Below are 26170 nucleotides of genomic sequence, written 5' to 3' on the forward strand. Positions count from 1 at the left end.
TCTGCGTTTGCCGCCCTAGGCGACCGCCTTACCTGGCCTAATGGTCGGAACGGCCCTGACCGTACCCCCTCTGTTTGTTAGCTTCCCAAGCGAGATTTTTAACCCGGAATTTCGCGATTAATAAACTAGTAGATTATAAAATCAGAATTGTTCAGTATTGAAGTGCCAATATAATTATGACATTATGATATGTTGCATTCAATAATATAAGCCTACGTATACTTTACTTTTACTGTCACTAATATAATTATATAAACTAATTGTTCATAACAATTTTATACTAGTATTTTGATGTAATAAATATCAGTATAATTTCGAGTTCAACTGAATCCTTTCATCATGATTAATGACATGTTTTATTTATCAAAAATCGACTATGGCATAGTCTAATTACTAAAAAAAAATCGACTCGTGATCAATGATAATTTACCTAACCCGATACCACACTTACTTGATCACCCCTATCCTACATACATCAACACGCACACCCCGCCCCCTCACACGCGAACACACATTTCCTTCCCACGCTTCTTCACAATAAGTTTTTGTTAATTAAAGGTATGTGACCCAATTTACAGCCTCATCCTCATACTCTACGCCAGCTCTGCTACGCCATTAAAATGCATATTTTGTTATCAGGTGAGACTATTCTCAGTCACTGGATAACCATGATACAGCCCAGTGAATATGCCTGAAACATCGGGAATCATGCACGGTTCTATGGGCAACTGTGATATAGGCCTACATTTTTATTTCTAGAATCCAAGTGTCTGGGCGATGGGCCTCAATGTGAGGTATAAAAAAACATGTGTTATAAGCTAAACACCCATCATCTTTAAAGTAGAAAAATAATAGGAACATAATACAGCAATTAATTTTTATTCTGACACGCCTACTGATATTACGTTTTAATCATGATGACACATATGTCACCTCAGCAAAATTTATGGAAAAAACGTCATTGTCTTTTCTAAATTAATATTGATTTAGAAAGAACTCAATGGGAAAAATACAGATGTTATACCTTGAGGCTAAATTAACCTTATAAATAAGTAACTAAAGATGGGTTTTGCAGTTTGCACCGAATTTCGAAAACCAAGCCAGAAGTGAGTTCTACTGCGATTTGTGAACGACAAATACTTCAGCCATTTCAAACCGAATTTAAGGTAAGAATTTTAGTTATATTGTTTTGCCTTTGTATATTTGCTCTGTTGGAAATGAATGAATTCTGGATTTGACCGTTTTGCATTTAATGTCTAGTTTGATGTAAATATGTCTTAGACCAAGGTAATATGTATACTATACTATAGTCAATGCTTTTTACCCAATGATGGCCAACTATGAACTAGTTAAAGCCATGATGTATGTTGTAAAACGAAATTTACGTTTACACATGTCCCAACTTACACTGGAATCAGGCAAATTTGTTGTGTCAACAGAGCAATTTTGACATGAAGTCAGAAACATGACTTTGAATCCACCATATAATTCCGTGTTAAACAGCCAAAATAGCCAGTGGGGTTTCTTTCACTTTACCTTGTTATTCCGGATGAAAATGGACATACACCCTTCCTGCCATTGTGGCTTTAAGTTAAGTTTTAAAACAGTCAAGTTAGCACAGCTGATAGGGCAGCAGACTTCAGTGCGAGAGGTACCGACCTGGAGCCCCGGTGTGGTTGCAAAAGGTTCCGTGAAAGCGGTAGAATTCCCTAGAACAGTAGAAGAAGGAACTACCTGCCCAATTGTCTCGGTTTATATCCGAACATTCGGGGGGGGGGGCTAATCCTGGTTGCGATGGTTAAACATATGGGTAGACTAAGGGACTATGCATATATTGAGCTGCATCCCTGAATATAGTATAATGGTTTATAAGGTGTGCCATGCAGTGGAACATATGTAAAGTTTGCAGAAGCCTGTGGGTTGGCATCATGCACTATGAATTTCAAAACTTATTTAAATTTATTCAAACTGTGTGTACTAAATAGATTAAACAGCATATTTTACCCAACTGTTACAACTGTTCGACATTTACTCAACTTATTTATACTTTTGTCATAGTTGTGTGAACATGGGAATTTAAAAATAATCTCGTTTCTTTTTAACGGTTCCGAAAGAGTAAGTCCCCCTAAGACATTTTGATATAATCCAAAAACTATTAGATAGTTTCTCTTGTTTTAAAGTTTGGAACTTAGACTGATTAGTTATGTATCAAGTGAGCGGGAGTTGTGTTGTTATCTGTTATCCTCTTCACTGAGAAATAAAGCCATTTAGGAAATTTTCGGCCAAAAAAAGTTGCACTTTTCTGCATATAGGCTTTATATGCATCACATTTTGTTTCAGACCTCTTTCACGTAAAGCAAATTAATCGAAGAAAAATGTTTATATATATAGAGAGAGAGAGAGAGAGAGAGAGAGAGAGAGAGAGAGAGAGAGAGAGAGAGAGAGAGAGAGAGAGAGAGAGAGAGAGAGAGAGGAGAGAGAGAGAGAGAGAGAGTGGTATATAATAAGTATATAATTTATTCACTGAACCATAAAAAGTGTTTTTGAATGTGTGACACCTAAATCAGGAAAAGCTTAGCTTTAATTAAATTGTCAATGCTTCTTTTTGATTAAATTACTCACTTAAAGGGAGAAACTTGGCAACACAAATTTAAGCATCATAAAGCCTATGTAGAAAAATGTAACTTTTTTGGCCGAAAATTTCATAAATGGCTGTATTTCTCAATGAAGATGATAAAAAGTAGCAACAAAACCCCGCTCACTTGATGCATAATCAATCTAAGTTCCAAACTTTAAAAAAAAAGAGAATTGATCAAGTATTTTTTTTAATTATACCAGCATGTCTTAGGGGGACTTACATTTTTGGAACCGTTTATAAAAAAACAATATATCGAGGCTATAGTGGCACAAAGTTGCCAAAACTGATAAAGTGAGTGCAAAAATTGGTTTAAATTTACATGTGGCAATAATGATATATTGAAAGAGAAGAATCGGATGAGATCAATGGTCAAAGGTTATGCATGTACATATGGACTGAAGGGGGATATGACAATACAAATTGCATCAAAATTGTGAATTAAGTATATGTTTGAGATTGCTTATGTTAAGGGACACGTAATTTGAGACCAGTTTCGATGAAATCGGACCAATATTAAATTTTGACCTCTGTGTATGAAAGTTTTGACATTTGACATAATCGACCTTATAACTCCTGAACTAAACACCGACGGTAGAAAAATGTGACACATAACTTTTTTATTCTCTGTGATGAGAGGAATAATTTGAGATACATAACAATATAATGGGACTATTATTAAGTTTTGTCCCCACTGTGACCTTCGACCCCTCGTGGGAACCACAGGGGGGCATAGAAAAAATGAAACCAATCAAATGTTTATGCTTTCAGGTTCAAGGATGCCAAAAAAATTGGTTCCACTAATGTAGCAAAAGAAAATCTCAAACCCATAGAGCCCTGTACTGTAACACCGTAATCGACATTGTCTGATTTTCTTTATCTACTTATAAAAATCAATAATTCATGCCGGGAGCCAAATACCATTATATCTGATTAGTGAAGATTGATATTCTTTTCACACGAGAACATGAATGCAAACACACAGACAAATACGGCGCCATAATGCAAGATCACGTGAGGTGTCACATGACTGTTTTGTGACTTCAAATGCTATCTTGCATTTCATATCTTATACCTGTCCTCCGTAATGTTGACAGTGAGTCCTAATTTTGACATTACTTTATCAAAAAGCATTCCCTTATCAAATTAGAAGACTTTCTTGGAAAAAAAACAATCGTTGCTGCCTGACGGGATCATAGTAGTTGACTCCATTTCCGCCCGTCGTGATCGTGATAGGGGCGTTTTACACTCTTCAACAGGTACGATTCGCTAAACTCACGACACCTTTATGTGGTGACCTCAATCACATGGGCCGAGTAAGAATTGATGTAAATTATTCATAACCGATCGATACCTTGCCTCACTTTGTTGAGAGAAAGCCAACAAAATTCGCCATATGTTTGCGTGGCTAATACAAAAATCGTGAATTAAGTGCCATCCCCCTGGTCCAGCATTGTTGAAAACACTCGAACCTTCATTGCTCTTATGAACTCTCACCCTCATGGTTGTGGTTCTGCCAAGATGACTTCCAATGTTGAAGTCATCCTAAGCCGGATATCCTAGGTAAGAAAATCTAACAATAATTGATACCTGCTGCATGCTGGGTACAATATTGTGTTCTTAAAGGGGCATTTCGTGATCCACAGCCTCATTATTAGTTGCTGCATGGCTAGCTGGGTCCATTTTACTGTTTGACTACTTCAGTACTTTTATTCCAACAGTTATTAACTCGAAGTCTTGGCGAGATTGAGAGCGCTCTAGCAATGATTTCAGCATTGACTACCGGTAAGGTTTTACTACTTGTGTCCATCGTGGCCATTGCTTTCAACCGGGCTGAGTCGAAACCCGCCGATTTAAGGTAGGAAACTTTTCAAAAGAATGATAATTTTCTTATTTTTAAAACTGAACTGTAAATGCATGGTTAGATCGAGGCATGAGAAGTCAAAAATACCTGATACACGGTCACGTGATCGCAATGTGTGTATTGTTTATCATTTCATCAGCTAAAAGCGAACAAGACAAGTTAAGCCTATATAATTGAAGTAAATAGTGGGACCAGACGACATGCTCAACGTGCTCTTTGACAGACGCGAAACTGTTTTATTTCATGTTTTATTTATATGAGCAATTTACAAAAATCATCTGATGCATGCATTTCATTTCAGGTGATGCTAAATATGAATTTTAGGTGTTCGCGCGTACTCATGTGCGATTGTGCGTATAATATATTGGAGAGTTTGCGAAACATAGGTATCAAACGCCCGTGCATCTATTAAAAATCAGGTCACATGAGAGTGATTTTGAATCACTGAACGGGCGTATGAAAGCTCTGCCAGTAAGATCGCAATTACAAACATTTTATTACAAACATTAAAAATTCATATTCCATCTTAAAGCCATAATGTGTGATTTGCTCCAATTACTACTTTTTGCATGATTATACATATTAAATGCCCAGTGTTAATCCGGAGATCTCCGGTTTTATTCAGAGTTTACCGATACACGTCTCGTGAATATCAGCTTATGTGTAATTGTATCATTGAAAATCAGTGACGTATAAATTGTATCCATTAGCGTAGCCAGGATTTTAGTGTGAGGGGGTCAGGGGACAAAGCCAAATTTTCGTTCCCATTTGTCATCTTTTTGTCTCATTTTTTAGTCGTTTTAAGGCTATTTTACACTTTGCCATCTCCATTTTATCCCTGAAAATTTTCTGGGGGCAGCTCCCCCTGGCTACGCCACTGTGCATATCGCTATTCGTCGTACGTCTTATAATATACGTCCCAGCTCCGTGATGCTCCGTGCAATAAGACATGTAATACGATCGGCGAGGTAATACACGCATTTGTATACTACAATGAAATAGTAATTTTCTTCGTTTTATCTCGTTTGTTTGGCTCGAAATTAAAAGTGGGACAATGTGATCAGTGAAAACTAACATTTAAATAGGAATCTATTCTTTATGCAAATCACACATAGCGCTTTAATGATCGTTTCATTCCCTGCAACCTTGAAGTCTAAAATTATATACTAGTACTTGATTGCGCTCCCGATTGAGCTACAGCCTGACTTCGGCCATTGAAAGGTCGGAAAATGCGTATTTATACGTGGTTTTGACTTAGGCCTAGGATGTAATGCAAAATAGCGATAATTTCTGTGCACGCTGATTAAGTGCCAAATCGGCTAGCTCAAATGTTCCAACTTTTGCTATTATAATACGTTGCGAAATAAAATTTTAAAAAATCACCACCTTAACGCTTCAGTCATGCAATAGCCCAGTCAAATTAAGAAAAATAAGGGGTTAACCTACGACTATTTGCAGTAGTCACCATTCATTTCAGATTCCCCGAAAATCCAAGAGTGGAACAGTGCATAATTGGCATAAATCCAAAATGGCCGCTTATGCAGGGGTGAAATTTTTAAAGTTGGTCAAATCTTGTTAAAATACTTTTTCTGAATCCTATAATGACGAGAGGAATACATTGGTTTAGTTTTTAACATGATTTGACCAACTTTAGAATTTCACACCTGAATAAGCGGTCATTTTGTATTTATGCATATTAGGCACTGTTCCATTTCTTGGATTTTCCGGGACTTTCCCGTGAGCTTTCAGTGGCAGATGGACGCATGTGAAATGGATTCTGTTACAATTACATGTAGTATAGATAGCACAACTTAACTTTTTTGAACATTAGATCAAAAAACTCAGTTTTGTATAAATTTTACATTTTTACCCCCATCTTGTGATTCTTAAATTGTTGGAAACTCAATTCTTGAATTTTGCCCCCTGGGTAAACCTTGACCGTAAATATCTTGGAATGGCCAATACCCATTAGCACCACAGATGTCAACATAAAAGCAAAAAGAGATAGCAGTGTTGCATTTGGAAGACATCAAAAAGTAATGTGTACATTATTAAATCCTAATCATTTTGATACAGTGTATAGATCATAATCATTTCCATTATTTCAGAAAAGGAAGACTGCATCCCAGAGATGTTTCTGCATTGGATACCGCAAAGGTAAGTAATTGTCTCATCTGATTAGCCTATTACCAGTGATTACAAAGTTAAACATTTGATTTCAGATTTTCTATGAACGTGAAACGTAAATTAATTTCAATTATAGCTCGATAAATGTATTCTATATTCAATTGTACAGGAAATAAGGAAATTTTCATAGCGCGCTCTTAAAACGATCTACTCATTTTTAGTAGACACTTGTCAAATTTGACAAGGGAAACTACTCAGATGGGGGCATATTTCTCTTCAAAATGAATCAGATATTCTCATCTAAATGACAAGAATCTCATCAAATAGATTTTGATAACATTGCCTTGTCATTTTAAAACGGCGATCTTGTCAAATATTATAGAATGAATAGATTCTAGTTAAAAATGACCCAACTTATCAAATTCGAGTAGTTTGACTGAGAGAGGGACTTTACAGAATCTTGTCGAAATGAAAGATCGAATCCATTTGTTCTACAACAGCCATGCATGGCCATTTTGTTCCAACCAATTTAATAGTTTTGAGACGCATAATGGGCCGATGGACATTCGACTAAGGCTATTGACAATACCCTCTGTAGATGTCGGAGCCTGGTACGTCATCTCATTTAGACTGCCTCCACCAGTGGTATACACTGCACTATACTTTTAGTACCGTGTTATGTTCTGTGACCCGAGTCTTTTCGAATGAGGGCAGCTGTTATTTTTGTTGTCCTGCACATATAAAATCTGATTTTTTTTCAGTTTTAGATTTCAAAACGCACGGTTGTTTGTCAATACGCTGGCTAACGACTATCATGTTCTTTCAACACATATATTGAAGTGCAAGCCTTACAATTGGCTTCTTTAGAAAGCAAAAATTACGGGAGATATTCATCATTTTCTTCCCCGGTATTCAAAGATTTATCGTCTGAATATCAAATCGTGCATAACAGATACACGTGTATTGATCCCGGGTATTTCCCTGCCGTACAATATAATTATTTCCCAGGCGTTGTCGCTGTGCCCCGCTCCCCTTGTTGTATACCAAACGCCGCATTTTTTAAATGTGCTAATATATGTTTGCTCCAACATTGGTTGCTGAGGGAGGGAGGGTATTCAAAATAGGTTGGAAATTATACAAATAAAATATCCCATCTTCATATGAACGGTTTTATTGAACTGAGGGTGCGAAATGTTCATATGCAGTTATTAGACCTATGAATTTCTATAGTAAGAGATAAAAACAAAATTGAACATGTTGAAGGAAACACAAGCATCGATACATGGAAATGGAAATCAATCAATCAAGATTTCGAGGGTTCAGAACCAGAAAGCCTTAACTCACTTTTTTTGCCATTTTGCACACACAGATTATTCCAATCATAAAACTTTAACCCAATTTAACGTCATATTGTAGATATAGCACAATTCTACTTAGCCACATCTCAATATAGCCAATTGTAGTTAGCCAGAAAGCCTCAACTCTGAGTTGAGGCTTGGTCAGACACTGAGATAAGTGTTTCTGGCCTGCATAATTATATTGCCATTTATATATTCCAAAGACAGTTTAACCTGGGCCACTTAGGTTACCACTATCGAAACTCAGTATAGGCTTCCTTACAGTCAGCCACCTGCACAACCGATTCTTTAGAAATGCTTAGTCGCGCTAAAGTCGATCGATACATGTTAAAATCAGCACAATTCAGAGATACACCTTTTTACTATGAAATTAATTTTCTCGGTCAAATATAAAGCAATATATTTTTTTTCTTCAGTAATGTCAGTTAAAAACTTGGTGCTTGGATATATATTTTTTTTAAATCCTGGTATTAAAATTAAGCATCAAATTGTGTCTTTTAGTGTGATATTTTTGATTTTTATAGGGCTTGAGTTCGCCTGCGAGCTTTTTACGGAATTGGTTTTTAGCGTCTCAAACTAATATAGTTTGCTAAAGAAAGATATTTCCCACCTCTGTAACGCACACATCGTGGGTCTATATATTATAGTTTTGTCAGAATTTCCGTTTTTATTTTACCTTTTTCCCTTCATGCTCCGAAAATGTCAAACTCAGTACTTTTTATCTCGTGAGCAACCAGCAGAAATAGTCGATATTTTCATTGTTGTCATCCAGGGCAATTTTCCATTGAAAAGCAAATATTGCCCGACCAGCGATTTAGTAGCCCAAATCCCCAATTGGGTTTTCTGGTAAATGAGGTGAATTTTAAAAATTTGCTCCCGTGATAGCCTGCAATTTCAATTTATATGGATTCCATGATTATGAAAACCATTTTGTCTGTCTGTTTGTTTGTTTACCTAGGTTAGTCCGTATTTTCTCTTAAAAGAGACGCACGCTTGAGGTCCATGGGAAAATCCACGGTCCAAACCTAGAAAAATTAGCGTGTTATTATACGGGATTTTAATCTTCTGTCCCTCCTATCGCCAGGTGAATTTTGTATGACCTCCCCCCCCCCCCCGCCCCCCATCGCGGGTTGCCATTTTCATTACACCCTTCAGACTTGTGTTCGGGTTTCTTTTTAATTTGACATGTAGGCGTATACCTAAATGTATAGCTATGCTATATATTATTATGTAATATCATGTACATGTATGCCTATGGGGTGGGGTGGGTGCAGAGGTGTGTGAGGTGGGTAGTGGGGGTGTATGTAGGGAAACTTTGGGGTGGTACTCAACACACTTTAACCATGACTTCCAATGCAATGCTTATTGTTGCCACAAAAGTTTTTTTTCCCTTAAGGTTATTTAATAGGTTTTTATAAACTTCCATGTTTAACCTGGTATTGTTTTAGCTGCTTCATTAGGGCCTATGACTTTCGGTGGGTTTCCAAAAGCAGTTTCAAACAAACACAAACAAAAGGTACCATACCCAGTCATCTTCGTGACAATTGAAACACTACGTCAAGTATTAACATCCAAGTTATTCTGTTTTTAGACAAGCAATTTTAAATAATTGCTTGAACAGGTTTTTGAAAAAAAAAAAAAACCTGTTTAAAATGATAATGAATGGTTCTTATAAGGCACAATCTCTGATGAGGAACTCAAAGCGCGTAAAGCACGAAATTTACAAACAAACATAAAAACAATCAATTTATAAAGATTGGTTTTAAGCTGGCGTTTAAATAACGAAAGTCTGGGGGCGTTACGAAGGTTATTTGGAAGTGTGTTCCAAACAGTTTGCTTGATCATAAAACATACAGCGTAATATTATGTTTTGTAAAAGAAAGTTTTGTTAAAAATATTGCCCAATTGCATGTAAGATTGTCGGGCAAAGTTGTTTTGAGGAGAAGCAAATTTCAACACATTGGTCCGATGATCAAATCAAATAATTAATCACTTACGTGATGAAAGATCCTCATCGTGCTATAAACATGATCAGTTAGTGGCGTAGCTGCCGGGGGGCAGGGGGGCAATTGCCCCCTGGCAAAATTTGCCTATTTGGGCCCCCGCCCCCTAGTGCAAGGAAAAAAGAGGAAAAAGGAGGGAGAAAGAAGAAAAAAGAGAGGAGAGAGGGGAAGAGAGGGAGAAGAGGGGCAGAGAGATGGAGAATCCATACGATATGCAATACCATACGATTATATTCAATAAGCCTGGCAAAATTGTCTATTTGGGCCCCTGCCCCTCTCCCCCAAGTGCAGGGAAATTTGGTGGATTTGGGCCACCGCCCATACAGGCTTGCCCCCCTTGGAAAAAATCCCAGCTACGCCGCTGTGATCAGTTGGAGCGCTATTAGGCCAGGGAATTTCGTTGCTATATTGAAGTTCTGGCAACACTGTACCCATGCCGGTATTCCTATTAAACCCAGGGATATCGATCCACAATGCTAGTATCAGCCTTAGATTTCACGCGATAAAAAAAAAAAAAAATTTCAGGCGGGAGTAAAAAGTGGTGAAATCAAAACGGAAATTCTGACAAAACTATGATATATCGCTCACGGTGATGTGCGTTAGAAAGTTGGGAAAAATCCTTCATTAGCGAACTATATTACTTTGAAAAGCTAAAAGGGTGATCCAAAAAAAGGCTCGCGGGCAGAGTTTAAGCCTATCAAAATCGAAAATCTTACACGAAATGACTGAATTTCACGCCTAAGTTTAACACTAGGATTTGAAAAAAAAACCAGTATCAAGCGCTACAATTTGACCTGACATTTACTGAAAAAATGAAATTTAGCTCATTTTCAACACCAAATTCGATCCTTTGTATTGCCTCATTAAATGACTGAGTGAGCCTTGCAGAACAAAAGAATCGGTTGTGCAGGTGGCTGACTGCTTAACCCTAACCCTCCTGTATACTACAAAATACTACTTGATATATGCGCTGTTCGTGCGTGCATCCCACGTGGTGTGATGACGCAATCGCCCTAAGTGATATATAGGCACGGTTTCGCTGGCCAGCGAAGCCTAAGACCCGTGGCAAAGTGTCGCCGACCGAGTGCTTGGCATGCGAGGGGTCTCGGGTTCGAATCCCACCCAGAGCAAACAACTTCTTTCCAGGGCTGTCAACTTTTTGGAATTGCTTGGCGTGAGACAGCCGTAGGGATTTGTCGAATACAATGTTCATCTTGACCCATGATTATTTGGGAGGGGGTAGGGACAACAAGTTATTTTGATGATGCGTGAGATTTTACTCATTTTCCAGCGTTTTGCGTGAGATTTACTACCTACGAGTGAGATTATACTACCTTGGCGTGAGACCGTGAGAAAGTGACCCAATGCGTGAGACTCACGGCCAATGTGTGAGAGTTGACAGCCCTGCTTCTTTCTTTCTTTTCTCTCTTTATTCTTTCCTTCTTTCCCTTCCCGTCGCCAAAAAGCCCTTAGGCGGTTAGGGTAAGGCTTAACAATTATGAAGTGCAGGCCACTTCACACTAATCCATCTTAGTATGCCTACTTCTTTTGAGTGTAGTAACAGAACTATAATAGGTAATTGCATGGTCATTGGCTTCTATTGTGTAGAGATTATAATAACACATTCCATCGATATATATCCATCACTAGCAACATTGAAAGTTAGAAGCCGTAACTCAGATATTGTAGATATCAGAAAGACGTAAATCAGAATTTAAAGGAATAATAAAGAATATCTTAATTTCCACCATTCTTAATCATAATTGACATTTGTTACAATGAATAGGATACAAAATCCGGTTGTAGGACCAAACTTGAGTTAAATCAGACACTTGCATTGTGAGTTGTAAATAAGTTTAGTCAGGGCCGTGACACGCATATTCAAACCCTGTATAAAAAAAATGAAGTCGCTTCGCCGGCAGTTTGAGTGACAGTTGCTATGCCGGTTGCTATGCATCTGAGTGCGTAGCCTAAAACTTACGTACTTGTGAACGGCTATGATGCGCATTACTGCTTTATTGGTCAAAAGGACTTATCCTGTATTTGATTGACAGTTGCTAGGGCATCTGAGTGCCCAAATTAGTCTTAGTTCCAGATCGGCAAGTACAGGTACGATTGTAACGCAATTTGAACGTATGTTTATTTGTTTTAAAAAAGAAATGCCCCTTTCATGTTAAGTTTTATGTTAATAGAGAGAACATTAGGTCCATATTTTACTTGTTTTATTGAATTTCGAGCTAATTTTATGTATGAAATATGCACATTTTGACCGCTGCGGTACAAACGACAGTCCGTCTTGATCAAGTCTAACATCGTCAGGCTAAAATCTCCTCAATCTTGAGCTATTTCGAGCTATTTTTCCAAGATGGCGCACACCGACTGCCAATTATTCGGACCCTTTCCGGCAAAAATACAGCTTATTTAGCCAGTCTCATCATGGGATCATCGCAGAGAATATTTTTCTAGTATATTGAGCTAACTCCTCAGCTATTTGGTTTTTCACAATATCATAGGAATGGAAAGGAACGACCAATTATTGTTCGTCGTTTTTCGCCATTTAATTTCTTTTGAAACGATGACGTAAACATGCATCACCTCTTCCACAGGTGATACACTCCTACACAGCGCATGCCATCACATGCATGATCGTACATTGGGTGTGTGACTGACTTCATTTGCGCAAACGTGTGGCTTATCCTATAGTATATTATTACTCGAGAATCCTTGGTTTAGTTCGCAAAAATATCAAAACCTGTTTTTCTCTAAATTACATTTCTTGAGTTAAGGGCTCTCAGGGTTCACAGCGGCAGGTATTGTTTTGGAAGGTTCATGTTTGTTTTAAATTTTGAGACGTTTTTCCAAAACTTGATATTTTTGGTGATATTTCAAAACAGCGACATGTCAAAGACAAATCTTTTGGCACATACTTTGTTAATGTTAATACAGTTCTTTTCCACATACCTACGTTGGTGATTTATTAATATTATATATTTTGTGACTGCATTTTGGCGTTTTCGATGCGTTTTAAGCTCACCATGAAATTAACGCTAATATCCGGACATGCTCCTTTTAGAATTTATGTCTGATCGTCGGCTTTTGCAGCCAACAGAATACAGATTGGCTCAGGATGGATGTCGTATTCCTTTATGTGTGTCTCTTGACGATATGATTACTTTGAAAACATTGTAACAACATCCAAATATTCCTCTGGAAACAGGGCTCGTGGCTGAGTTTGGAAAAGCTGTAGTCTTCGGCGCCATATCAATATCTCATAAAAAAGGCCACGACTAGCGAGTGTGTTTTATGTTTCGCGCATGAAAGCTTAGGTATTATGTCTATACTATACTGCTTTGGATACGTAGGTTGACCATGTTTATGATTTGTACCAAACTATTATCAAATTTGTGCTGTGATTGGTACCTGCATGCGGTATCTCTTTGTATAATGCCCTACCACTGAGCAAGCCGGCTAATGAATGTCCTTGTTATATATAGGCTTGATTTTGTACTCCCATCTGTTATAAAGCATCCAGTATAAGACTGAGTTGTTTAGAACCTGGTCAACACATAACCCTACAGGAAACACAATAGTTTGACAATGGAGTGAAAGACCCATTATTGATTAAGCGCGGATATTAAAAGCACATCTCCTTTGCGTGTATAGCAGAAAATTATAAATAATAGAACGTTTGGAATTTTGTAACTAAAATACTAACTGCATTACTTATTTATTCATTTATGCCTATTTATTTATTTGTTTATTTATTGACGTATCTATTTATTTGGTAGATTAGTAAGTGATTAGTAATATTCCATGATTCATCGGTTTATTATTGATTGTTGATAACTTGAAAACTTGATTGATTGATCGATTGATAGCCATTTCACATATTCCTAGTTTCTATGGAACGTCTATTTGAATAGCATCGTACATTAGATAAATATCAGTATAGAACTAGTTCTAGTTCCTCGAGGGGAGTCCGCGCGAAGCGCGCATGGCCGCGAAGCGGCCACGAGGCGCGGGGGACTGAGAGGGGTTGTCATGGTCCCATAATAGGCACTGAACAAGTGCTATAGCAGTACTGATTTATTTTATTCAGCAATATCAAGGATTACTATCAAACTTCTCACAGCTAATAGTTAGTTGGCTTGATAATGAAATGAGTTTCACAACCGAGAGGTCCCTGGTTCGATTCCCAGCTCTACCTCTTTTTTCAGGGCTGGGAAAATTTATTTTGCTCGCGATCTGAGCTAGTTCTTTTTTGATGGCTGTGTCTCTTACAGGCACACTCCCTCTGGAATCCAAACTACGTTCCCACCCTCTTAAAACCCCTTAAGGCTTTCTGGTTCTCAACCCTGGATATGCTTGTTAACGAGTGGTTACGGTATGGGGATAAAGTTATGAGGGTTTGCCAGTTTGCAACAAAATTTCTGACAACAAGCATAATTTGGTCCAATGGTCATCTATTGATCTAATGGCGACGGCAAAATTTAGGATATCGCATCTGGCCCCCTGTTATAGTTGTTCGATTTGCGCGAGCTTCCATTTCATCTCGCAGTGACATTTTTTTTAATTAATCATTATTATTTTAATATTTATTTATGATCAATTCATTGATTGATTATTGATTGATTTATTGATTATTAGTTCATTTTTATTTATTTTTCTGCACATTAGATCGTCATCTACGAACACTCAGACTTCAAGGGAGCTTCACGTGAAATCACACAAACGCAGGTCTCTTTAACCAATATTGGATTCAACGATAGAATATCTTCAATTAAGGTCTTCAGCAGTGTGTAAGAATTTGTCCTTTTTTTTGTTTGTTTTGGTGTTGTTGTTTTTTAGTTGTGCGTATTTTTGTTAACAAGTTAAATTTCATTACACCGATCTTTTTAACAAGTTTGAATGTGTAAGGGGAAGTGCAATGCAATTATTATTTGTCAGGGGAAGATGGCAAATTGAAAAGGGCCTGCCAAAAATGCTTACCCACCCGGCCTGCTTAAAACCTGCCCCCTAAGCCTGACAAGAATTGTTCCCCCACCCCACGGCCGGCCAGAACATCTTCGTCCCCCCCTCGCACATGCCAAATTGTTGGGAAATTGTTTGAAAATCTATTGTGGCATAGATATATAGCGTAGCGAGCAGGAAATTTTTGCAGAACGTTTCCATACTGTTTTCCTAAGCCTTTTTAGAGTGTTTTATTTTAAAAGGTACCACGTGAATGTGTGCCAAAAATCTCTTGCCCCTATTAGAATTTTCCCCTTTGGACCTGGCAAAAATTGCTTTCCCCCTCTTATCCCCGACAGATAAGTATTGCACACCCCCTAACATTTGTGCACGGCGTGTATGAAATACAGGGTGTCCCAGAAAAAAATACCGGGCGAATGAATTTGGACGTAAGTCGAGAAATAAACATCAGAATCCAAAAATCTAAAAATCAGCGTGCATCCTATTTTATTCTGCATCTTATATGTTAATTTTACTGGAATCGGTTGACTGATTGCAAAGAAATGAGCGATTACATAACGCATGCGTCAATTCACTTCATTCCAAGTTTGAAAGAAAGATAATTCAACACAATGCGCACTAGTGATTAACGCTGTCAATGGGCTTCATATTTTGTTAGGTGAAATGCTTTTCATTGTTTTTAAACAATCCGTTTCTTTCAAAACATTTAATATTAGGTTTTGTTCAAATTTGAAAATATGCACGATATTGAAAATGAAAACTTGCATGTAAGATGATGCTCGGTACTTGTAAATGTCTTTTTTCGTTAATGTTGATAAAAGAATTATTGCATAAAAATGGCTTAAAAAATTCTCACACATAGTAATGTTTTTGAATATTTCCAAGAAATTGTAATGCAAAGTTTAAATCTTTTACACTTCAACATTAATGTTGCATGTTGCGTAAAAATAAGCACTTGATTATTGTCATTCTTGGCAAAGTTAAAAAACTATCAAAGAAATGAATTTGCCGTTTCAGCTGACATCCCAGCAAACAAAATACGTTTTCGACATCATTCGCAAAAGGTTAGAAAAGGTTACCTGAAAACGTTTAAATGTCGGGTTATATAAAGGGTATATAAAGGGTAGAAAACGTTTTCATAACATTAAAAAACATTTGATGATAACTTACTGCAAATATTCTAACATAATGTTATTTAAGTGTTAGCAAAATATTTTGCAAAAAATGTTTGCAAAAAATATTTTACAATAACATTTTAGACATATTTTTGAAGTGTGTTTTCATATAAAACGTTTTATAACGTTTTCATGACCTTTATATAACCCGACATGTTAATGTTAGGAGAGAGCGGGGAGTGTTCGCCCTAGGGGTAGGTTCGCCCACCCCTTGTTTCTCAGGACTATCGGGGAATTTGGTGATGGCAAAATTAGGTGACATAGGTCATTATAAACTTCTCATATTAGCTACGCGATATATGTGACCGTACAGCACGAATGAGCCGTAAATTCCCTAAATTGTATTCTGAGTTACAGCGTAAAATGTGTACGAATGTCGTATTCAATGTCGTTGAAGGAGCAAAGTTTAACAAACTATAACCCCGCTTCTGGGTATCGTTTGAAGTCAAATGATATACCATTTTAAAGCTTATGATGTATATTTGTTAAACATGAAATAAAACAAAATTGACCGGGGGAGGAATTTACGGCTCATTCGCCGTGAACGGTCACATATAGGGGCGTGTTCATCGAACTGCAGCCAAAACAAAAAAATTACACCAAAACGTAATTTTTTCTTGCATTAATAATGTTTTATTATCATTGATACATAAATACAGATGTTTTTAATGGAAATCTGTATTGGGAATATATGGGATGTGTCAAAGATTTAATGCAGTTATAAACTCCTTATTCGATTTGTATTTTGCATACCCTGAAGAAAATACAAAAATGTGCACAAGGGGCACGTTCGCCCCTTTGAGGATGGGGCATGTTCGCCCTATATCTTCCCCGGGCGGACTTACCCCAAACTGGAGGGCGGACCTGCCCCATCAGCCTATTATGCAAGATATTTATAATTATACCATTAAACAAGGTAAAACTACTGAAAAGCATGTTTTTTTAAAGTTATGTGGTATCAGTATTACTCATACCACCGTTTATGTCCTAATCCATAATCTCCCCGAAGTTGTAAACATGATACGTTTAAGAGGCTCACTTTGGACCCCTACATTTTACCCTGACCCGACCCCTGCAACAAATTTAGTGACTCCCCAGAAGAGAATGAATGCCCTGTATGCTCTTGCTAAATATTTGCATTTAATATGTTATTGTTATGCAATATTTAAACCTTTTTGTGATTAGGGTGACTTACCCCACCATATGGGCGAACCTGCCCCAATATGGGGCAAGTTCGCCACTTTGCAAAACTTTTTGGTTTGCTCTATCCTGTTGCTATTGTAAGGCCTATAGTTCTGGGATTGTGGCCGTATATGTATAGCTAAGACATAGGGCTTTCACATGGGCTAATCAGGTCACCCCTAACCTTAAAATTGACATCGCTAGGCTGGTCAGAAAAATATAGGGCGAACACTCCCCACTCTCCCCCTTAAACGTTTTTACCAAAACCAAAAACCCAAATTATAACCAGTATAAAACGTTTTAAAAACGTTTTATGTTTGCTGGGATGGACTAGCTGAGAAAAACGAACGCGCGCGGGGGCATTGAGACATGGCATTTTTATAGCTTTACACAGAACGGATCTTTTGCAGATTTGTGCATTTTTACGCGCAAACATTTTAAAGACTGAGCAGGATTATGCACAGAGTTGCACAGAACATTATAATATACGAGTTTGTATGAAATGTTTGCAGATGGTACAATATTAGGCCTACCTAAGTATAAGCTACAGGCGCACCTGAGATATTCGGAGAGCTATTGAGCAGGATTCGTTTAATCATAAGCTGATTGTAGAGTATTACAAAAAACATTGTACGAGGTTGTACGGAACTTTTCGCAGATTGGGCAGTATTATGCGCAACTACATTTTTTTATAGAAATTGAGCAATGTGACTTCGTGTTTACATTGCACATGACCTGTTCACAGACCGAGAAGAACTTTAGTACCGGTAGATTGCGATGGATTTATTACACAGCTTTTTAGCAGATGACATGTATTACACACTTTTTTTACAATGTATATTTACGGATATATACCATGATACGATTATTCTCAATGCCATTATTGGTTTGCTCCACAGCGACGTCCTCAATTTTTCTCGAATTTCTATTTTTGCATGATTGTAATGATCTCCGGTATTATTCCGAGTTCCGAGATGGCTGACACGTCTTGTGCATGATTGAATCAATGACGTGTAAACTGTGTAGGCCTGTATATCGTTATTTTGTCTTGCGTCTTATTTATACGTCCCAGCTGCGTGAAGCTCAATAACGATCGGCGAGCTAATACACGCATTGACGATGATTATAATAGGCGCTGGAATGAAATAGCAATTTTTACTTCATTTTTTGGCTTATATGGAAAGGTTACAAAACGATTCTCTTATAAACGCATCTATGCATAGCTTCCACGTCGATACACTTGAGCACACAATATGGTTCAAGCAGCAGTACCTTGCAGACAGGCTCGTAACCAGGGGGCTCCCCCAAATCGCCAAAGCCCCTCAAAATACCTTTTTTTGCCCCCAAAACGTCCCATTTGCGAGCGCAGCGAGCGAAAAATAAGGTTTTTTTTATGCCTTTTTGGTCAAAAAAGTTTTGACAAAAAAATCCACTTTTTTCAAAATCAGCCCCACTCCAAATAAATCCTGGTTACGGGCCTGCTTGTAGAGAACACAGTCTGTGTTTGCTCTACACGGATGAGTGCATAGCACAATATTGCTGTGTGAGCTTCTAGCTGGAAAATAGACATATGTGATTGGTTTTTGTCAAAACCTCAAGTGTTCCTTTCATCCAATCAGAAATTTTTTATATTGAACAAAAGCTATCCCTTCCCGCTAAAAACACTTCTTTTCATTAGGTCAACAGATGACGCAATTCAATAATTTATAGCAAGGCGAATGTGGTACATCTGTTGAAAACAACCTATTCACGCACAATTTTTGAACAAAATGTAGGTTTTAAAGGTCAAAACCTCAAGTGTTCCTTACAAGGTTTTTTTCTTCAAATTTTATGTCATTAAATAAAAGACCACACTTATATTGTCCGTATACTAGCTTCATTTAAATTGCAAATCTTGTGCAAAAAGTTACTATTTTCTCCTGCTTTATACGGTTGTAAATTCAACGAACTATGACTTTGCTAAAGAGCGCTTACAAATTGATATGGAAATTTAAAGGGGACATAATGTGATCAGTTAAAACTAACATTTTGTGTTTTTGCACATTATTGCTTTAAATTAATTAATTTATGTCTTTCACAGATGGGTCGGTTTCACGGACAAATATTGCAATGGCAGACAATTTATATTGGAAGAGGGAGAGTACCCAAATCCAGGAAGCTGGCATGGATCTCATGACGAATTGTCTTCAATGCAAAGACTCAATACGGTAGGTTGCAATACAATTGTTATTTACATACATAAATGACAGGTAGTGATTTTTTTTTCAATACTTAATTTTGAATGTCATTTTCGGGTGTTCAAAAAATACACAGCATAAAAGTTTGGTTAATTTACATAATTGAAGTAGGCCTACAACCATCAATTGTTTCATACTTAAACAATGGGAGTATCAAATTAAGTAAAGTTTCTTCAAAATATATCTCAGAATTGGATGATTTTACGACAAAAAATAAAAATGAATGATAAAATAATAAAGAAAGATATAAGGAAATTAAAAAAGATAAATTTGCCGTTTTAGCTGACAAAAACAATCGCGCTTGGCGCGGGGGCTTTGAGACATAGCATTTTTAACCTTATAGGCCTTCAGTTCAATACCCTTCTTCTATCGTCTTCTCATCCAAGAAGTTTTAAGAAAGAGCTTTCGAAATCATTCCGAAATCCAATGTGGGAAATTAAATCTGTGAAGGGTTTTTAACACATTATTATTAATCTGATTTTTGTCGAATTTTAAAGCCATGGTTAAAACATGGTTAAAACATAGTTAAAATATGGTTAAACATGATAGGTTAAAACATGGTTAAAACCATGTGAACGCAACACTTACAGAAAGACACATGGATAGAGAACAAAAACCAACTTCGCAATTTCATTTTTTTCTTCACTGTACACAGGACAATCTAGCAGAGACTCCGAACATTATTCTCTATGAACATACCAATTACCATGGTACTTCCCACACCTTTAAATACAAGGTTGCCAAACTAAGTTATTATAACTTCAACGATGCCGTGTCCTCTCTCAAGGTCCAAACAGGAACGTAAGTAGCCTAGCCCTACACTGGGTCTTTAAAGGACAGGTCTATTGCAAAAACAACATCATATCATTGGCAAGCTAATATTATAAGGAAAATGACTCCTTTTTTGAGAAAATAAGACGTTTAAAATTGATATTCCGCAAAAACCAACTTCAGCGGTGAGTTCCTTTGAACGAGACAGATTTGGCCTAGAAAAACGGTGACGTCATGAAAAGGGACTATAAACGCTCTCAATGGACAGAACGTATACTGTTGTAGTTCACAGAAAAAAACTCTAAAAAGTATTACAAATTTAATGGTTTTAAACATATGGATAAAATCAGCCGCTTCTTTTTTTATATATTAGTAAATTGTGATATTACAATTCATATGTATATCAATATCATGAGAAATATTAGGCCTAAAAAATAAATAAATTATTTGAGCTTAGAATTTCATCTGAGACTAGCATATAAACCGTGTTAAGTCCACAAACTCATGTAGTTATTATAGTTTCAGTTAGATGAAATATTACAAAGCAAACGCATAGTAACAATACTGTGTGGGCTTTGTTTGCGAAATGAGAACAATAGTCTGCATATTGTTATGCAGCATTGTTATGGTAAATGATAGTACAACTCATTGTTGCCAATGTCAAATTTGTCAAAGTGATTGTGATTGTATAATGAGAGAATGATATAGTGTCCGCTTCATTTACCTACGTCATCAGCCAAACGGGGGAGAACACGTACGCTTCAAACGGGGGAAGAACACGTACGAGGCTGAACTTTACCCACACAATTTCTCCTCTTTCAGGAGAAATACGCATAAAAAAATTGCAACAAGTGTCAACTTGTAATGCAATAGACCTGACCTTTAACATTCATCCAGACTTCAGTTTCACTTTTCTATTTTTTATATACGCGTACTTTCCGGTATAAGGCCAAAAAAATAACATGTTTGTTTCCTGTAGCAGGTTTAAAAAGTCAAATGCGAAATGCGATTTTTTATTTTTATTTTTTTATCCATGTCTTGAAAGGAAAATCCTGCAATAGTAATTTACAGTGGGTTTCTCAGAAACCCCCACCCACAAATTATAGGCACTGTTTCTTCATATTCAAGAATAGTTATGATCCCCCTTTCAACCGACAGATTAAAAAAGTATTTTAAAAAAAGTCACAATAGATATTTTCTAATTTGTAAGGAAAACATAGAAACGGTACAGTTATTTTCTTCTCTTAGTATTTATTTACTCACTGAAACAAGATGTTTGCTTCAGTTTTGAAGGCGCCAAGTCTTGTAAGTTTAACTTATTTAAAACAAGTCTTCATTGCCTCGCAAATAAAATACATATCACTAAATTTGAGACTTTGTGTGGGTTTTTATCGTTGTGTGTGACTTCAGGGTAAACTAAGTGACTTTTACTACTTTGTATTTTAAGAGAATTGTCAACCAACCTCCGCTGCCAATCCTAGGATTGGGTTGTAATCTACAGCTGATTTATGTCGTACAAAAAGTGTAAAAAATAAACTAAAACTTTTCATAACAACAGCATCGTCCAGGAAAACATTTTAACTTCTCCATATTTCTTGCTGTGTTGCTACTATTTTACACCCACTACCACAACCAAATTACCCAGGAAGCCCGCGAGCACAGCGCCGGTGCATGTGTTTTTAGCCGGCAGAGGAGTATTGGAAGTTCAGTTCAATGCAGTACTGACACAAATGATGCACAGGGATTTCACACACACATGGGCTTGTATTCGCATATACAAGCAACACCATCCGTGTCTGTCACTGATTATATATATAAAAAAAGGCGAAGATTATAGGGCACAGAGGGTACCTGCTTCCAGTAATAACCTGGTCATAAAACTTTAACCTTGCTCTATTAATTAGGAATTCGTCTGCTGAGAAATTCTTAATTATATAACAGCCTATTCTTGGTTTCTAAAAGAAACATTAATACATAACCAAAGTCATATTTTTTGGTTTATTATATTCAAAACTGTGAATGTCTAAGCAAAAGGTCATACAAATCATATCGGTCTTTTTGTCAAGTTTGGTGGCTCTGAAGCCGTTTATTCTACATATCGAAAACCCTTGCTGTCTCTTTTAGAGAAACTCGGCGGCTCTGTAAAGAGCCGTTTAGCATTATGGTTAAAGTATTATGTTTAAAAAATATATTTTAACCTTATTTATGATTAAGAGTCCTTTCTTGGATTCGAATTTGATATCAAGTCCAGACTAGGACCTGATACGAATGATGAAACCTGACTAGGTTTCATTCTTGAGGCTCGCTAGTCCTTTCCTATGACAATGACTTTCCTATGACTATGACATTCATATATTTTCATTTACAGCTGGATCCTGTACGAACATACCAACTACAATGGTAGACAATACATAGTCACTGAAGGTTCCTATTCTCATTGGGACGATTGGAGTGGTTCCAATGACCACATATCATCATTGCGGCCAGTGAATGAAGTAAGCATAAATCACTACTTTACAAGATCATATTGTCCATTTAATTAATGAAAAGCGCTGAGACTCTTGAATTTATTATCCACAATTGACTCCAGCCAAGTCTTGACAATGTTTGATACCTTGTGGTAAGATGTTGTCAAGATATCTCAATCAATATTAAGGCCATTATTTGCTGAGGAGAATGCCTGCACGTTTTGTACAAATTCTGATTTTTACATAATTGTAATATTCTTTAATAAACTAACATACACTGCACAAATGAAGGCTCTAGGTGCTGTATTTGTGAGAAATTATATTGCAACTTTGCTTTACCTCAGTTGTTCGGCTCAAAATACCTGACAGTAAAAACTGTTGAAAACGTCACTCATCAATAAAAATTGGATTATATCCAGCAATCCCCTTAACGTTTTAGTATAGTCTGTCTAAGTTTCACGGCCTAAAACAAACGTCTTCCTTTTTTTACTTTCTTCAGCCTGTTTTTGCGACAGAGGTCATCAGTATGGACTTTGACATCGCTGCTGGTTTACTGAAGAGCACTCCTGAGGTTGTCGCTCAGCTCTCACAAACCAACGACGGCAGCGCTGAGCAACAGGCTTCGTGGAGCACAACTCGCTCTGTCTCCACAACAAAAACCTATGAGTGGCACTGGGAGAACAGCTTAGCGATCGAAGCCTCAACTACCTTCAATACCGGCGTGCCTTTTATTTCCGGAGGAGAGATCTCCCTGAGCATTACAAACACCTTCACTATTGGAGAAAAGGAAAGTTCAAAGAACACGGAGTCAGAAAAGTGGACCTTTAACTTACCAGCAACCGTCCATCCCCACACCATGCTTACGGTCAAGGCGATTATCCAGCAGGGAAAGATAGATGTGCCATTCAAGGCCGTATTGAAGAGAGGAACCAAGCAGTGGGAGGAGCGTGGCACATACAAGGGAACGCAGAGTTACAATCTGCACGTTGATTATACAGAAACGCCAATAGAGTAAATCCAACGGAAATCATGGTTGTTTCCATGTAAAGATATTCCTCTCGTCATAAGGATTCAGAAAAAGTAAAGATTTACATATCTCCGATTATCTTGAGTCATAGGGGAATTGTCAAAAATTTAAAATCTAAAATTTTCTGATATTGATAAACAAAATAGTCTTATTATTGCTCCGCTGGCAAAAACATTACAAAACAAGAATAGTTTGCAATATCTGTTTGCCAATGTTAAAGGTGGGCTTCGGTGGCATAGCTAGGGGTACGGGAAGGCACGAGCAAGGGAGGGCACGTAGAGCGGAGGGGCGTCAAATTGACTAATGCTTTATCTCTATAGCTTAATTTACAATTGATCGCTGACCACTTCATGACTTGCGATGCATTGCTCTTGAATACCAAATTTTCTGATGAATCGCTCGTCGCTTTTGGATTTACAGTAGCCACGACCATGGCGATTGCAGACAACAATTAATATATTCAAAATAGAACAAAATACATTTTATGACATCCATTAATTGATAATTATTATTGTTTTTTATTAATTCAGTTCCAAAAATTGGTGATCAAAAAGAGTAAGTTAATTAACAAACTTATAGATCCAGTTGGTACGCAATAATTGTTTGAAAAGACATCGCGAGTGTCTTTTGGGAGCTATTCTTACTTGTGCGAACCCCGGTGTCTAAGTTTTTTGGGTACGCCCCTGCTAACAATTTTTTTGGGTACGCCCCTGCTAACAATGGAAATCAGATTAAAAAGCGATTGATGTAATGGAGATAAAATAAATGATAATTAATTAATTTAATTTGATCGTAACTATTAGATATATTTTGACATTCTTGGTTACTCGGGAATATTTCTAAATCATTCATTCATTATTATAAGCCGTATAAGCTCGTATAAACGATTAATATATGTATAGGCAAAATGTAGTGCATGCCTCATAATAAAAATTTAAAAATCAATATTCTTCACCGTAAACGTTTTAGAAGGCGAAAAAAAATTGATCCCAATTTTCATCACTTAACTGCTCTCAACTACAAGAAGTTCTCAATCTATTACAGTCTATTACAAGTTGAACAATGTTCAACTATTTCGCATCGCGCTGCGATATCGCAGCCGTACACGCTTCTGATTGGCTGCTGGAAAATCAAGGTCGGTAGAATGGCCTTAAAAGGAGATGCAGACCCCACATGCGATGAAATTAAAATGTACATTTTAATTTCATCGCGCGATGCTGCGATGTTTGAAAAGCATCGCAGCATCGCATCGCGCTGCGAAGTGGAGTCTATGGCAAGTATATTGCACAATAGAACAGAAAAACTTGGTTTTTCGTAGATAAACCTGGTTTTTCGATCGAAAAACCTGGTTTATCGATCGAGAAACCTGGTTTTCGGTGAAAAACCAGGTTTTTCGGCCGAGAAACCTGGTTTTTCGCCGATAAACTTGGTTTTTCACTGATAAACCTGGTTTTTCAAACGAAAAACCAGGTTTTTTTAATTCGATTGTTATAGTTTTTTCGAAAAACCTGGTTTCTCGGTCGATAAACCTGGTTTATCAAAAACTATGACAATCGATTTGAAAACCTGGTTTTTCGATTGAAAACCAGGTTTATCAAAAAAATATGACAATCGATTTGAAAAACCAAGTTTATCGGCGAAAACCAGGTTTATCGGTCGATAAACCTGGTTTATCAAAAACTATGACAATCGAATTTGAAAAACCTGGTTTTCGATTGAAAAACAGGTTTATCAAAAAAACTATGACAATCGATTTGAAAAACCAAGTTTATCGGCGAAAAACCAGGTTTCTCGGTCGATAAACCTGGTTCATAGGGCCTGCACTTTGGCTCGTTTTTGCAGGTTTACATGGTCCAATAATCACAAGATGACTGACATGTGGTAACAAAGGCAACAGTCACTGCTATTTGATTACTTCGCCTGTGATTGGCCATCACTGTGATACGATGGTCAAAAAACCAATAGATCATGTAGATGACTGACAATGTGGTAACAAAGGAACCAGTCACTGCAAGTTGATTAATTCCTGTATGACTGGCCATTCAATACATGCCTGTGATACACTATAGCCTTTTCAAAATGTAATACATGTTTGCTTGACTTCATTGACTATACCCGGGAACAATACACACAGTATATGCATTGGACCAGGGACTGTGTATGAAGGGACTCGAAACGGATTATAGATAGCTATTGTCAAGCTATTTTTATCAGGTTATCTTTTATGGCCTTCGATTACATGCGAGTTGCATCGAGGGCGTGATGTTTGTTTTCTTATTATTTACTCATGTTGCCCTATTCAAATATTTCTAAAGTTATGTCAAATAGAGTGCTTGCACGAATGGTCATTAG

The 26170-nt window shown here is 37.1% G+C and overlaps 1 protein-coding gene across 1 annotated transcript; it reads left to right on the top strand.

The window, feature by feature from the left end:
- The first annotated feature begins 1088 nt into the window (after positions 1-1088).
- Positions 1089-24795, top strand: LOC140164573 (epidermal differentiation-specific protein-like). Its single transcript, XM_072187879.1, has 8 exons — positions 1089-1166; positions 4357-4493; positions 6608-6656; positions 14665-14786; positions 19396-19522; positions 20208-20353; positions 22692-22818; positions 23291-24795. The coding sequence occupies exons 2-8, from the start codon at positions 4399-4401 to the stop codon at positions 23804-23806; spliced, it is 1182 nt and encodes a 393-aa protein (XP_072043980.1). The 5' UTR covers positions 1089-1166; positions 4357-4398; the 3' UTR covers positions 23807-24795.
- The last annotated feature ends 1375 nt before the right edge of the window (positions 24796-26170 follow it).

The sequence above is a fragment of the Amphiura filiformis genome, chromosome 11 (assembly GCF_039555335.1).
Source record: "Amphiura filiformis chromosome 11, Afil_fr2py, whole genome shotgun sequence".
In the NCBI taxonomy this organism is placed as follows: domain Eukaryota; kingdom Metazoa; phylum Echinodermata; class Ophiuroidea; order Amphilepidida; family Amphiuridae; genus Amphiura; species Amphiura filiformis.

Coding starts and splice junctions, on each gene's coding strand:
- LOC140164573 (XM_072187879.1), top strand. CDS start 4,399: ATGATTTCAGCATTGACTACCGGTAAGGTTTTACTACTTGTGTCCATC. Junction 14,787..19,395: donor ATTAAGGTCTTCAGCAGTGT/GTAAGAATTTGT, acceptor TGTCTTTCACAG/ATGGGTCGGTTTCACGGACA. Junction 19,523..20,207: donor CAATGCAAAGACTCAATACG/GTAGGTTGCAAT, acceptor CACTGTACACAG/GACAATCTAGCAGAGACTCC.